Source organism: Rhinolophus sinicus, chromosome 14 (assembly GCF_057876585.1).
Source record: "Rhinolophus sinicus isolate RSI-liver-muscle chromosome 14, RSI-T2T, whole genome shotgun sequence".
Classification (NCBI taxonomy): domain Eukaryota; kingdom Metazoa; phylum Chordata; class Mammalia; order Chiroptera; family Rhinolophidae; genus Rhinolophus; species Rhinolophus sinicus.
Window position 1 is genome coordinate 176,944,469 of NC_142514.1, and position 15,846 is coordinate 176,960,314.

The 15,846-nt window shown below is 35.5% G+C and overlaps 2 protein-coding genes across 2 annotated transcripts; both read right to left on the minus strand.

The window, feature by feature from the left end:
* Window positions 1–204: 204 nt before the first annotated feature.
* Window positions 205–1,143, minus strand: LOC109435482 (olfactory receptor 5M5-like). Its single transcript, XM_019713419.3, has one exon. It carries the CDS (start codon window positions 1,141–1,143, stop codon window positions 205–207), a length of 939 nt encoding a protein of 312 aa, XP_019568978.3.
* Window positions 1,144–7,635: 6,492 nt separating this feature from the next.
* Window positions 7,636–8,571, minus strand: LOC109435477 (olfactory receptor 5M8-like). Its single transcript, XM_019713413.3, has one exon. It carries the CDS (start codon window positions 8,569–8,571, stop codon window positions 7,636–7,638), a length of 936 nt encoding a protein of 311 aa, XP_019568972.3.
* Between the last annotated feature and the right edge of the window lie 7,275 nt (window positions 8,572–15,846).

Genomic DNA, 15,846 nt, shown 5'->3' on the forward strand with positions numbered 1-15,846 from the left:
ATGGGAATATGAATGAATCACATAAGTGTTACTTCCTATTCTTCCCGTTTTCAAACACTGCTTTCAGGCATTTTTACCTAGTCAGCTACCCAACACGGGAAGTTAAAAACGTAGTGTGCAAAACTAACTTAAAAAGAGATGTCTAACCCAATAACATCATATCTTACTATATCTGGGAATGTTTTTAATGACAGTTTAACACTTTCATTTCTGCAATTTTTGTTTCTCTATTGCTCTCCTCAATGCTCCTTTCACATCCTTGTTCCTCAGGCCATAGATCATGGGGTTCAGCATGGGGATCACTGTGGTGTAAAACACGCCCACCATTTTGCCCTGCTCCACAGACTCCTCTGTGGGACGTCTCAAGTGCATGCAGAGGAGGGTCCCATAGAAAACTGAGACCACTGTCAGGTGGGAGCCACATGTGGAAAAAGCTTTTTTTCTGCCTTCTGCAGAACGGCTTCTGAGGATAGCGACAAAGATGGACACGTAGGACGTGAGAATGATCAGGAGGGACTGCACGTTGCTGTAGCCAGCTACTATGTACATCGATAACTCTTTGCTGTACGTGTCAGAGCACGCCAGTTTGATAAGAGGTGGATCAGCACAGTAGAAATGATTAATTTCATTGGCATCACAGAAAGAGAGGTTGTAGGTCCTCAAGGTTTCCATCACACTGAGGAGGAAGCCATAGACATACGGGATAATGACCAGGCAGACACAGACACTCTTGGACATCTTGCTACTGTAGAGCAACGGATTACAGATAGCCACGTAGCGGTCATATGCCATGACGGCCAACATGCAGTGCTCTGTGAGGACCACTGCAATGACGATGTAGCACTGTACTAAACACCCTGCATATGAGATGGTCTTCTTCTCCGATGGGAAATTTTCTAGCATTTTGGGAGTGACATTTGTGGAGAAACATAGATCTAGAACAGACAAACTTAAGAGAAAAAAGTACATGGGAGTGTGAAGTCGAGAATCAATTTTTATCAAAACAATCATGCCCACGTTTCCTATCACAGTGACTATGTAGACCCCAAGGAACAACACAAAGAAAGCAACTTGCAACTCTGGACGGCTTGTCAGGCCCAAGAGAATAAATTCTGTCACTTCAGTATAGTTTCCTCTGGACATTTCTTTGTCTCGTATGTGAAGCATTGGTTTGACTATCGAAGGAAAGATATAAAAGGATTCTTTTAATCACTGAATATTGTATCAGGTTAAATACTGTAAAAAGATCCAAAAGGCCTTAGTTATGCTATCTCAGTAGCATTTCCATAAGTAGATATGAATGAATATACCATGAAGGAAGTATACGAGTTTTTCAACAAATGAGTTTCATTCCGGTTGTATTTGTAATCACACTGTACAATTAAGTTGAAGTCTAAAGACAAAATTATAAATTTAAGTCTCCCTATACTTTGAGAAATTTTTAAAAATCGAGATAACCTATATGTCAGAGAGGAAATTATAACATAAATTGAGAAATGCTTAGAATTCCTGTCTGCATTCTTTCATATGAACACAAGATACATAGAAAGTGAGAAAGGACTTTGAAGGTAACACAGGTGAACTTCATTCTGAACACCAAGAAACTGAATTGCAGAGAGACGAAGTGACTCAGCTGCCAGAACTTCATTTCACATTTCCCAGGTGGGTGATTTACTGATGTATTATACGTCTCACCAAATACAAATTTATAAACAAATGTTCATAAACTAACAATTGCATAAAATGGACTTATATTTAAATATTCTTTTTCCACGATTTTGGCATTAGCAAATGTCATTATCAAAGAACTTGTCCGAGGCTGTGTAAAACTTCTCATACCTTCGGAACAGACTCAGGATATTAGTGTAAGTAGCACATTTTTCACCTGACCTAAGAAGATAAATGAAACTAATAGATCTGGTTAATTTGCTGCTTGAAAGTTTAACTACGCAACAACATTTGCTGGGTTCTTATAGTCCATACACGATATTAAAGGACTTTCCAGGTATTATCTTTAATTCCAACAACAACCCTATGAAATAGATACTATATCATTCCATTTTACAGTTCAGGTACACAGATGGTTTCTTGGATATTCTCATTTCAAATCTCATCTTCTTAGCTATTAAATACTATGAGGTCTTTCAATAATTGTACCCATCTTATTAACACTACATTTTATAGTTCAGAAACACCTTAAGTCACTTTATAAAGCCTTGTAAGTCATTCATTCATTTGTGCATACATACTAATAACAAGTAATTAATGGGTATCTTTCAAGTTCCAGACATGTTGTTGGACGCTAGAAGTAAGATGGTGGGCAAGATAGAGGTTCAGTTAGGTGAGTCATCAGGTTTACAAAATTTAACACTGTGACCCTGGCTTACAACTCAGAAATGGAATAACCAGGAGATGAATCAAATATTACAGTTCCCCACTTAGTGTCCTTCGTCTGTAACATTACTTCCCCAGGAAAGTTCATCAATTCCTCTCACTTGAATGGACTGCTTGGAGAAAGAAAATAACTGTTGCCAAAAGTGTTAAAATTCAATATCTAACATTACTGCCTCCTTATTCTGCACCAGTAATTGTACTATAGGCTACTGGAAAAACAAATATGAATAAAATAGAACTTGAACTAGAGTTGTTTTTGTTTGTTTGTTGTTTGTTTGTTTGTTTGTTTGTTTTTGAGGTATAGATAATAAGGACAGACCAGACATTCTAACAAAGATGAGCAATGGAAGATTGAAAAGAAAGACAGGCAGCCAAGGTATCAGTGCCCTGTTAAAAATAAGATGAAATTTTGACCCAAAGTCTAGGATGCTGCCTAGACACAGTGTGATTCAACGGCAAGAAGGAAGCCAAGAGATCCTTCTTCTAACTCTCTGCTCATGAGCAACTAACTTCTCCAGTTCAAGATCTAGATGATAGTACTGACTTAGAATCTAAGGAGCTCTGTATTTCTGCTGAGATCTCACTAGCCATAGGCACATGTCATTTTTCAGTGGAAACCATTGTCACTAACCATATTTTAATTCTAGAATTGTGCAACCATGGCAAATAGAGACAACTAATATAAAGATATAGCCCGTGGGAGATCTGTCAGACTGCTGCTAAGAATCAAGAAACACTCACAGCAAACATTCAGATACAGTCAGCAACTTTGATGATGACGTATGTGACCTGACAAAACAGAGATGAGAATCCTTCTCTTCAACTAAGTGTTGTAATGTCCTTGACCCAATTTAGTTCTTTGAGTATCATCAGACTAACTCATATTCAACTATCTTGGTTGAAAAAAAAAAATTCTGAAAAGCAGATTCCCTGGAGTATAAAGCATGGCTTGTGAAAAAACAGGTCCTAGACAGAAACAGAATATTGGAAAAGAATCCACAATCTTATAAACAAGAACCATAAAGGATTAGAGATCTTCTAGTCTAAACCCTTTAGCTACATACACTGAAGCTAACTTCTCCATATGTTTAATAGTCACAAGATATAGTCTATTTGAGCAACAGAAAAAATTTAAATCATTAATAAACTACTTAGGCTAAATTTTCAATTTGTCTTTTTCTTATGGAAATTGGTGACAGTAAACACCAAGACATTAAGGAAATGGACAACACAAAAGGAATACTATTTGAAATTAATTTTAGTGAAACATCTTCAGGAGATCTATAGTATGAAATTCTACCAGAATGACTCAAAAACACTGATAAGATAAAGAAAAAGACAGAGCTGAGTGAGCACCCTATAGATTTTCTCTCATGAATAATGCATTGTCTGTGCAAATTTCCTGTAAAACTGCTTATTTCAATACATCAATATCTAAAAAGTATGCAATTTGCTGCAGAGAATAAATTACAAGATATTGAAAACTAATATACAAACACATTTCCACTCCCACCTGTGAAAATGTCTTCTTAATGACACAAAAGGTCAAATTTTGGCCAGTGCTGTAGAATTTATGCCCCAGTTATTGACATCAGCATTTATCTCAGGAGATTTCCCAACTGTTTCAAGAAGAAGCAATTAAAAAATGGAATCCCAATGGCGAACATCCTCACAGGGAGAAACATTAATTAGAAGCACAATACTCTCAAATCACATTTTTGGGTTTTTTTTAAAATCCATATTTTATACTTCACTGATGTTCAAAACAATTGTCCGCTATGAGTATTAGGGCAATACTTTAGACAATAGAAAGGCCAAATATAAAATGTTCTGGGGACACAACTCCTCATGAAACTGAATTCAGGCAATTGTCTTCTTCACTTCAAAATCTCTAACATATTTCCTACATTGTTCATCCTTTAACAAATTCACATAAAATATGTACTACTTAGTGCAAAGATCAAGGCTGGTTAACCTTCAGATTACAAATATGAAAAATATATCTTTACTCTAAAGGATCTTTCACACTGATGGGATACTTAAAATGTATAAGGAAATGATACTTGGTATAAATGATTAATTTCACAACAAAAAATACATGGGATGCAGCAGGTAAAAGAGACTCATAACTACCAATCACAACAGTGCCTGACATAGGTAATAATCAACAAGTATATTTTAAATATATGAATGACTAAACAATATATTTAATTTATTGTTTCCATCATGCCTCCCATGTTGGGAATATTTTCCTAAAAATGAGTCTAAAACTGAACTCAGAGCACACTTGCCTCGAAATGTAATTGAGGAAAAGGTAATTTACAAATAATTTGATATTCACAATAATCCCACTAGATGGGTGCTGCTGACTATATTTTGCAGTTGAATAAACTGATCCTGAGAGGTAACTACTCTAAGCTTACCCAAAGAAATAAATAATAAAACTAATACTTAGACTCAGGTCTGAATAACTCCATAACCAACCCTTATCCCACCCATCATTCTGTTTCAATGTGAAGAGATTTTTTTCAGTAGATAAGAAATTGAAGGGAATATTTCAACAGTGGCATGAATCTTGAGATGGTTGGTTATAAAAAAGCAGCACACAAAGTTGTTATTCACCATATCTAAAGGAACTTACGAATTCCCACCCTAAGTTCACAGCCATGTTTTCTCGGTGAGTTCAGTGGTATAAAGAGCATGAAGAGACTGTATTCTTTTCCGGGACTGAACCTTTCTCGGTCTCGGTAAATGCCTGCTTTATGATGATTCCCACCAAACATTTTCCCAGCTTGAGCAGCAGTAGAGACCCTTCTGTCTCTAAGTTGTTTCCCAAATGTAACCTGTAATTGTGAATGGCTATCAAGGAAGATGCACTGTCGCAAAGATTGCTCAGAACTAGTTCCCTTCAATCTTTTCACTGTGATTCAACATTTACGTTTATGTCTCTATTTAATGAAAATGGACATTTAGTGCATGATCATTCCTGTCTGGTGCCAATAAAATCATCATCTCAAATTCCTAGTCAGAAAGAATTCCCTTCAATGGGTTTGTAGCAGGCTATTTACGATAAAGAGCTTGGATATGATTTCACTAAACCAAAGTAATAAGCTATTGTTTTTCCACAATTACATGTTAGGATGGGATAAGGGAGTATCACAGAGGAAAATCTCTAATTGGCCATAGACAAAGACAGAGGCAGAAGGAGGAAGGAGTGACACATTCTTACTCTTTCAGAAAACATAGCAGGCAATAGCAACTGAAACATGGAGGTGAAAGCAAATTATTGCAGTCTGTTTGCCTTGTCAACTATGGGAATCTGCAGTCCCTTCCAAAACTAACGGAGACACTCTTCTGGCATCAACATGTCCTATTTCTCCTCGCACTTACTAAGTTCCAGCCACAGGGTCTTTCTTTCCACTATTCCAACAGGCCAGGTTACATCCCGGAAATGTTGATTCTCCTGGTCACAGTTCCCCAAGATTTTGTTTATCTTTGGCTTTTTCTGATTATGCTGGCTTCAGTTTAAATGTCTCCTTCTCCAAGAGTCCTTTCCCATCCATGGAAACTGACACATTAGTACGAGCCTCACTTCTGACGCTGCCAAGTCACTGGCTTCCATATTACCTCGTTATACTTTCTCCACAGGACTTACCAAAGCCTGAAATATTTTATCTGTTTTGGTGCCTTGCTGTCTAACTCCCCATCTCCTAAAATGCAACAAAGGACATCTTCTGTCTTGTTTCTTGCTGCATCTCCATTTTGTAATATGTTGTCCAGTAATCAACATAAGTTGAATGAAGGAACACTTTAAACCAAATAACACCTGCGCAGCAGATGGAGACGGCAACCAGTGCAGACTCCAACGGGAGCACAGAGGGGCCCTAGGGAGAAAGCACGCAAATTATAAAGCGTTGACTGGTTTGCCTCTATAAACTGTGCTTTATAGTTCTGTGAAAGGTTGGGGAAAAGTGGGTACAAAAAGACAAAGGAAACTATGAACTCTATGGAAATCAAATAATTGTGCAAGAAAATTGCATTCATAATATTACTCATAGTGTTAGTAATTCCTATTAGTAATGCTCATTGTGTTACTCATAGTATTACTCATATATTACTAATACTATATTCATAGTAATTTTAACAACAAATATCAATTTAAGGAAAAATTTAAATGTGACCATATTATGAAGATGGGAAGGAAAAAGTGGTGGTTCTTGGGTAGAGATGCAGGGATTGGTGGGAGAATTTTCATACTTTATCTTTAATAAAAAGATGCCAATCAATCATGTCCATGATTGAAAAATCAATAACTACACATATAAGCATATAATTTAAAATGAGTTAAGTGCCAAAGGAGATACCAAAAAAGGAGTTATCTATGGGGAGATGGGGCGGGAGAGAAGTGACACAGGAGTTTATATGTTTTGTAATATTAGTTGACATTTAAAACAATATACATGCTCTACATTAATAATTTTAAATAATTATTGTAAGTAATTTTAACTAAACATATGCATATATGTAAAAGCAGAGAAAAGACTAGAAGAACATAAAACAAAATGTCAAATATGATTTTTTTATGGTTGTGGTGTTTAATTTCTATATTATATGCATCCACATGTTTGAATTCTGTATAGTTAATATTTTGTCAGTCAGAAGAGTCTACTTCTTACGATGGAAAAAGCAATTCAACATATTGTACTAGCTTATAAAGCCAAAGGGCATTTTTCATCCATTCTACATTTCTTTTGTGAGTTGGAAGAAGGCTGTATTCCATGTCTCCTCATTCATGAACTGATGCTTACACGATGAATCTTAAATCTTGCTGGTCACCATGGTAAGAAAAAAAAAACACTAATGGGTTCTCTCACCAACAACCAAATGCTCATCTGAGAAACAACCCATACGAATTCTAACCTAACTCATTGTCCAGAAATAGCCAACATTTCCATTTAAACCCCAAAGGGAAGAAGCATAATGCTGTCATGTGCGCAAAAGGCAAAGAAATGAAAACAACTGATGAACAAAACGAATGACAAGTACAAATGTGTAAACTTTTAAAATGAAACTTTTACTTTTGGGGTTTGGATTTTTTAAAAAATCATTGAAGCTTTTTTAAAAATGCAATGTTTTCCATTGGTATACCACATTTCTCATGTCACCATCAATTCTGTCCTGTAACTTAGGAAAGAGATCTAGAATACATATGTGTGGGGACTAAAAGAATAGTGACGTGTTTTATGGAAATACTTTTTTCCTTAACAGTTCTCTCATTAATGCTTCTTTCACATCTTTATTTCTAAAACTATAAATCAGGGGGTTCAACATGGGAATTATTGTGGTATAAAATACAGCAACCATTTTTCCCTGTTCCACAGAGTCCTTTGAAGGGGGTCTAAGATACATGAAGAAAAGAGTTGAGTAGAATATGGTGACAGCTGTCAGATGACAGCCACAGGTAGAGAAAGCTTTGCGCCTGCCTTCTGCAGAACGAATCCTCAGGATAGACGGGAAAATGTAAAGGTAGGAAATCAGGATGATGAGGAGAGAAAAGGAAAAGTTACATCCAGCCACAACAAACATTGACATTTCTTTGTTGTAGGTGTCAGAACAGGCCAGCTTAATCAATGGTGGGTCCGCACAGTAGAAGTGATTAATTTCGTTGGGGCCACAGAAGGCTAGGTTGTAGGTCCACATGGTCTCCATCAGCCCCGTGAGCATGCCATACACGTAAGGCCCCGTGATGAGGGATGTGCACACACTCTTGGACATTTTGCTGCCATAAAGCAGAGGGTTGCAGATGGCCATGTACCGATCAAAGGCCATCACCGCCAGGATGTAGATCTCCACGTGGACCAAGGCAATAAAAAAATAACACTGCACCAAACAAGCAGGATAGGAAATGGTTTTCTTCTCTGATAAGAAATTCTCCAGCATCTTTGGGGTCACATTGGAGGAGAAGCACAGATCCACAAAGGATAAGTGGCTCAGGAAAAAGTACATGGGCGTGTGAAGCCGGGCATTGACCTGGATGAGTACAAGCATGCCCACGTTCCCTGCCACTGTGGTCACGTAAATGGCCAGAAACAGCAAGAAGAGGAGAATCTGCAATTCCAGGTGATTGGTCAATCCTAGCAGGATGAACTCAGTCACTGAAGTGAAGTTTCTTCTCATAATTTCCTTCAATGGGAAATGAGAGCTCTGGATCAGTACAGAATTTTTGTTTAATGGCATAAATACATTCATAGTTTCTTAGGATAATACTTTGGTCTTCTTCTCTGCATTTTTGTCTTTCCTTTTCTGTGACTGTTTTTGTCCCCAGAGACACTAGAAATAGTGGTTTAATTAAAACAGGATCTAATTAAATGTTAGCAGACACATTCAAACTGGCTCTCAGTCACTAGTCAGCTCCAAGTCTTTTTTTTTTTTTTTGTAATTGTCCTCTTATTTCTCTTTGTCTATTTATCTTTTTGGTTTATGTTACTACATTTCTTACACATCTCCGTTTCTACTTTGTTCTCTACATTTTATTTAATTAACCCTACATCAATTTTTTTATCCCAGATTTTGCCACTCAGTGGCAATAAGTAAACGAATACTCACCACTTATCTAAATGAATTTAAAAGACAACTGAATTAGAAGTTGAGGGCCTTGTACCAGAAACTGTTTTTCTTATAATGGGTACGTCTTCCAGTCCATGCCAGATAAAATCCCTTAGGTTCTTTGTAAAAGGGCACTAAGTGACAAATTAAAAGGTATATCTTAATTCATTTTTAGTCAAATATAAAAAAGTCAGTACTTCCTATTTTAGACTGACTAGATGCTATTTTGGGGGGAAACTGAAGAAAAGAGAAATCATTGGAGGCTGAACAATTGTAAATATTTTATCATGAATGGGAATCAATGTAATGTACAGAAAAACTTCCAAAAAGTCATCTAACATTTTTCCAGTCAATTCAATAAAGTGTGGAGCAGCTAACTTTTCAGTCTCTCCCACCTAAATTAGACCTTAGAAATGACTTGGTCCCGCACGTCCTCTATAGGTAGGAAATAGATTGAAGAGCAAAGTAAGCACCAAGCCACACATTGGGGTTTGACAGAGCCTTGGCTAGAGGTGGTACCTCCCCATAATCCACGCTAGTGTTTGCATCTTGGATCCAGAGTTTATCTTTATGAGACAGCATTAAAAAATAAATAAATAAATAAAACAAAATAACCATGAAAGTCCCTTTTCTTTGTTCATTCTCAAACTAGATTTGCTACAACCAAAGAGTAAGTTCTCAACAAAAGAAGGTGACAAGTAAGGGTGCAACCTCGTATAATGTGTATAATTTTATATATCGCTTTATGCCACAGGCTTGCCCTCCCCTTCCACTTTTCTGCCTCCCACTGTAATATGGACTTAGTGCTGAGCCATCCTGGATTATATGAATGAGATGGCAGAAAAATAAGGGGAATAAGTTGAAACTCCTAAAATCATGGCAGCACTGAACTGACAGAGCAACTCAGAATTGTTTGTAAATGAGAATTGAACTTCTAACTTGTTTGACTATTATTTTGTTTTGCTCTTGCAGGAATTGAAATCATTATCCAATGAATACAGACCTCTAGGGATAATACTCAAGATATTCTAAGGCTAACTGCTATATACTATAAAACTATATCAAGTAATAATTATTTCTTTATTTATTAAATTTATTGGGGTAACATTGGTTAGTAAAATTATATAGGTTTCAAGTGTACATTTTTATAATCCATCATCTATATATTGCATTGTGTGTTCACCCCAAAGTCAGTTCTCCTTCCATCACCAAATATTTGACCCCTTTTACCCTCCTCTATCAACCCACCCTCCCCCCTTACCCTCTGGTACCACTAAACTACTGTCTGTGTCTATGAGTTTCGCTTTTTTATTTGTTTGTCTTGTTCCTTGGTTACTTTTAAACCATGAGCAAGATTACTAACAGACAGACAGAAGCAGGAAATGCCAACTCCTACACAGAATAGGGCACTACACACTTAAACATGACATTAAGGGTAAAGAAGATAACAACAAAAAAAGAAAGAGAGAAGAAGAAGACAACTTGCTACTGCAACTCAGAAATCTACTCACAGTATAAGTAGTGATAATTTGTGACAATAAAAACATAAGAGGAGAGAGAGTAAAGTAATAATTATTAGTTAGAATTTAATTAATCCCCCAGAGCTTATGCTCAAGAACCCAGCCATGACTTAGAAATCGTGATGATAATGCTTAGATAACCTCAATGTTAGCAATTTGAGACCTTTTAAAACTGAGTTGAACGTCCTATCCATCCTTTCCATGCCATCTAGAAATCCACAATACACACACACACACACACACACACACACACACACACACACACACACAGCAATTCTATAGAATGCAGGTGAAAGATTGTATTCATTGCAAAAACAAATTTAAAAATTAAATTTAAACAGTGGGTATATTTATTCTTTAAATTCCCTTCTTGTGCCCTAACCACAGAGGATTTTTCCGTAGGCTACTTTAGAGTACTTAATTCCCAGCTCATAACACATACCTGGCTTCTCTTATTTCTTTGCTCCTTCCTATTTCTCAACTCTATCTCTTCTTTCCTGGAATGACCTGAAGAACTTCATGTTTTCCTCTCGATATTATTCTGAGCAGCTCATCTTTTGCTCCAGTGTGTGTGCGTGTATTGTCATGTTGATTGGATGGTGGGATGTCTCAATATCTTTTTCCATCTGACTTAATTATGCTCAGCATAATAATCTTGTTGTCCATCCATGTTGTCACAAATGATACCATTTCATCTTTTCTTATGGCAGAATAGTAATCCATTGTGTATATATACCACAGACAAACAAATGAAGAAACAAAAACTCATAGACACAGACAATAGCTTAGTGGTTATCAGAGGGTAAGGGGGGAGAGGGGTGGTAGATGAGGGTAAAGGGGATCCAATATATGGTGATGGAAGGAGAACTGACTCTGGGTGGTGAACACACAATGTGATATATAGATGATGCAGTACAGAATTGTACACCTGAAATCTATGTCACTTTGCTAATCATTGCCACCCCAATAAACTTTAATTAAAAAAAGTGTATATATATATATATATATATATATATATATATATATATATATATATATACACACACACATATATATACACATATATATAAAGTGCATATATATATATATATATATACACACATATATATATATATATGTATATATATAGCATCTCCTACCAGAGAAGACTGAAACAGCATGTTGTATCCTTCTATGTGTTCACACCCTAGTCTTACACGCCTCCTTCCTTAATAATGGTCTACCAAGTTATCTTTGTGCTTTCTAAAATTTTTTAAAATTATTTTGTGCCCAAACATTTCTGGTATCCTGAATACTGGCATGCATCTCACAAAATCAACCCTGGGTTTTGGAACTAGGCAGATTTGATTTGAAAAATTACAACTGCAGTGCATATTAGCTCTACAATTATAGAAAATTTAACTTCTATGAGCCTCAGTGTTCTCACCTTGAAAATGTTGTTGCAGGGGTTTCCTTTGAGGATTTTGAAAGTTATAATATATGTAACTATCTCACCATGTGTGAGGCATAGAAGACCATCACAAGAAATTTTTCATTTCTACCTCCCCTTTAGTTAATATTAAGGAGAAATAAAATTTCTCAAGTAGGAGCATTGGTGCTTCTCATATAATCAACCCTAATCCTTTCTATGGAGTCGTTTAAGAATTTCTAACATGCACTTATTTTTATCAAATGGGAAATTGGATTCCAAGTATAAATATTAACACTATGGCTAGCTCATAACACACACAATAGACAGCCCTACCTGTAAAGAAGTAGGAAAACCCATGAGCCTTCAAAACGAATAAGTGAGGGAAAGTGTTGCTTGTGTTTATAAGGTTGATTCCTTTTCCCTATGGCTTTTTTAAAAATTGAGATTAAGCAATCAATTCTGCCAATTAAAAGTTCTTTGAAGACGGCTCAGGGACTTTTCACGATGAAGTGAGGAATGGCTTCAGCATCTCTTCTGTATTATCTTCATCTCTCTTGGGAGTGACCTTGCCAGGCAGTGCTGGGCACCATTCTTTCTACTACCTTCATTACTCAGCAAAAAGAGCTGCATTCTAAAGAAAGTAACTCATTCATTTTACTTGACTACCATTGCAGCCCGAGGCTATTCCACCACATGATATCATTGCAGTGATCATACATTCATTTGAAAAAAAGAGGGTATTTTTAGCCCTTTTTTTTTCTTGTTTTATATTGTTTTGTTTTGTGTTTAGAAAAGTCCAAGGGCAAATGTAAACAACTGGAGAAACCTAAAGCAGGCACATGATTTTCTTTACTTTCCTAGGCCATGATGTACTTTGTATAGTTGTTGAATTTTATGTAGTTAAAGGTTTTTAATATAGTTGATTAATAAAGTAACTAACTTTCATTAAACTAGACCTACTAAATATGTTTTTCATGCATAATCTTATTAGAAACTCATAAAAATATCTTAGGTTAATATTAAACCCATTTTACAGTTGAAGGGATTGTGCCTTAGAGATGATAATCGATTTTCCTGAATTCAAAGAGCTACAGTGACTGGACTGAGATGAAAAAACAGATAGATGATAAATCTCTGTCTTTAGCCACTAACATTCGTGGCTTCCCTTACAGTTAGTTCATCTCACTTCATGAGACGGATTAAACGTTATATCATTCATAAATGGATTAAACATATGCTATAACAAGTCAAAAATCCCCATGCCTTCCAGGTTCATGGGAGCAATTTCTAATAAATCCATTACAATTTGTTTAGCTAGAGAGAGAACTAAGTACAATGGGTTTAGTTTCACTGAGTAATTCTGTTTATACAGCCTAGTCCATTTGTTTTAGATAAATACCATCTTTTAGCTTCTTCATTTTTAAAATATATGCATATGTCTATCCTAGGTCACTTCCAATTCAAATATTCTACACTTTAAGTCTCTTAATATCAATAATATAAAGAAAATCAGTATATATTGAAGTATCTTGTCTGGGAGTCAGAAAACACAACTTATTATTTTTTCTGAGGTCTTAGTGGAACTCAGCTTCTGTTTGACAATTTGGGGAATAAAGAGAGATTTATCACCATGTACTTTTGGACTTTGGTAACAGGAAATTGAGCAGCACAACAATAAATCTGTAATGAAATGGGGTGCTGCATAAATCCATAAGAAAGGTGGCAAAAAAAAACATAACAATATATAAATTAATAATTAATTCATGTTTCTCCTAAAGTTAATTCCTAGATGGAAGCAAAGAGCTAGAAACGTTGGATGGGAATAAAAATGGCCTGAGATAGAGACTCTCATTTTCTGGATTGATAATGGTGACGTCGTGTAGTCAATGTCTACTTATAGTTAAAAGAAAATCACTGCTCTTCACAGAAGTCTTCTCTCAGGCACATGCTGAATGATGACTGAAGTCATATTTCCCTTGGGTCACTACTCAGGCTAAGAAGTGTTAATGGTTTGTCATCTACACCAAATTAATTCTAAACATGTTAGCAAAACATTCCTTCCTGAAATACACATGCATTCATTTTCCTTAAAAAAAAAGAAAAGAAAAAAAAGCCCACCAATTAGAGTCATGAACTTTTAGATAAGTGGAAAGAAAAATATGAAATATTATCATTATTGTTCTTTATGGAAATAGAGTAAATATTCTCTATTTTCTCATAGATTCTTTTATCATCACGTTGCTCAATTGTTTTTAAATAAATATAAAAGCCAGCAGGATTAACTTTCAAAGGTGAAACAAAAGGATTTAGGAGCCTGTTCCTAAAAGCCCTCATCAGAGGCTTTATCACTAATGAAGGAATTTCTTAACTTTTACATAAAAATTCAGGTTCTACTACAATAATTCACTAATACAAAAAGGATTTAATCAGCGCATATTTATTCTATGTCCAGCACAGTGCATTATGAACTAAAAAATAAACTGTCTTCACAGGCTGACGGTGTAATGCCAGCCAGCCAGTCAATTCATAAAAGCACTTTATGTAATTCCTCTCATCTTAAACTTGTGTGTATGTCGGCATCACTGTGGGCTTCATATTGCTACTATTTGTCATAAATTTCAATGACATTATGGGTTACTTGCATTTCTGAACATTTCTGTTGGCTTACAACTAATATATTTCCTCAGTCATTTGTTGGTCCAGTCAAAGGCATTTTTTCTGTGTATATCTAAAAACAGAGACAATGTTTTCATTTTCAAAACTGAGATTCATTTATTATTTTATGCTGCCATCATTACTGAATCCTTACTGGGTGCCAAACTAGGCTGTAAACATAGAAACATGGACCCTGAGATAAAAAAATTTGGAATAATAAAGGGGCTGGTTTTACATAACTGAATATGTGTGTATCTTAAATAGTAACAAATCTAGGTATATATTTAAGTAGAAGTCAACAAACTATCAATGGAATGTTAAAAGTTACAAAAATAGTTATTTGTTTATATGTGTTTTAACAGAATTTGTAGACAATCTGACTTTCAACATAAAGTTATTTAAATAACAACAACTAGTCGTAAAAAAGGTTGAAATAACTGTATGGGATAATATAGAATTAATGAATACTAAAATATTACCCTGCAGGAAATTTGAGCAAAAATAGGCTCAAAGGTAGAAAAGAAGCTTTGAAATATAACTGAGTCAAATGTGTCAATTGAGGAAGTGACTAATTACATGGCTTTTCCTTTTTCACTGAAAGTAACATTCACAGATACGATTACAATTGGTTCTGACACTTATTTTGTTCAGACCCTGCCTGGTCTGACATAACATTGTACTAGAAGCTAGCAGTGTGTTGCAGCAGGAGGATAAAGGTTGAAAAAGTTCTTGTCTTATACAACCATAAGATTAACTTCAATTTACTCAAAATAAATTGCTTCTTTCCTCTTTTGATCAAGACTTCTGTTTTCTTATATTTATAGCACTTAAAAAATTGTATTGATTTTTCTCTTTACAGTTTCATAAACTCTACAAAACTGTATAATCCTAGAGCTCCTTAAAGGTGCCTTTGTACTTGGAGTAGTACTTGGCTTACTGTAGAGACTCAGTAAACATTCATCAACTTTCTAATGGGATATAGCTGCAAAATCACCTGAAATGTTAACATCTTTAAAATACCTTCTTATCATTTGCCTCCTTTAGCATTAAAATATTTACAAACAAGTCAACATATTTAATCCTATAGTTAGATATATAATAACTGTGACAAAGGACAATTGTGGGTGAATTTGAACTATGGTACAAATAGAACGTATCTGTCTCATCCTGAAAAAGAGATTAATATGCAAAGATAAGGGAAGGCATGAAAACCGCAGACCCCAGGAGGCTAGAATGTCACTAATAAACTCTACAAAAGAC

What these genes read in the sequence shown, in the direction of transcription:
- LOC109435477 (XM_019713413.3), bottom strand. Translation starts at nt 8,571, where the DNA reads ATGAGAAGAAACTTCACTTCAGTGACTGAGTTCATCCTGCTAGGATTG.
- LOC109435482 (XM_019713419.3), bottom strand. Translation starts at nt 1,143, where the DNA reads ATGTCCAGAGGAAACTATACTGAAGTGACAGAATTTATTCTCTTGGGC.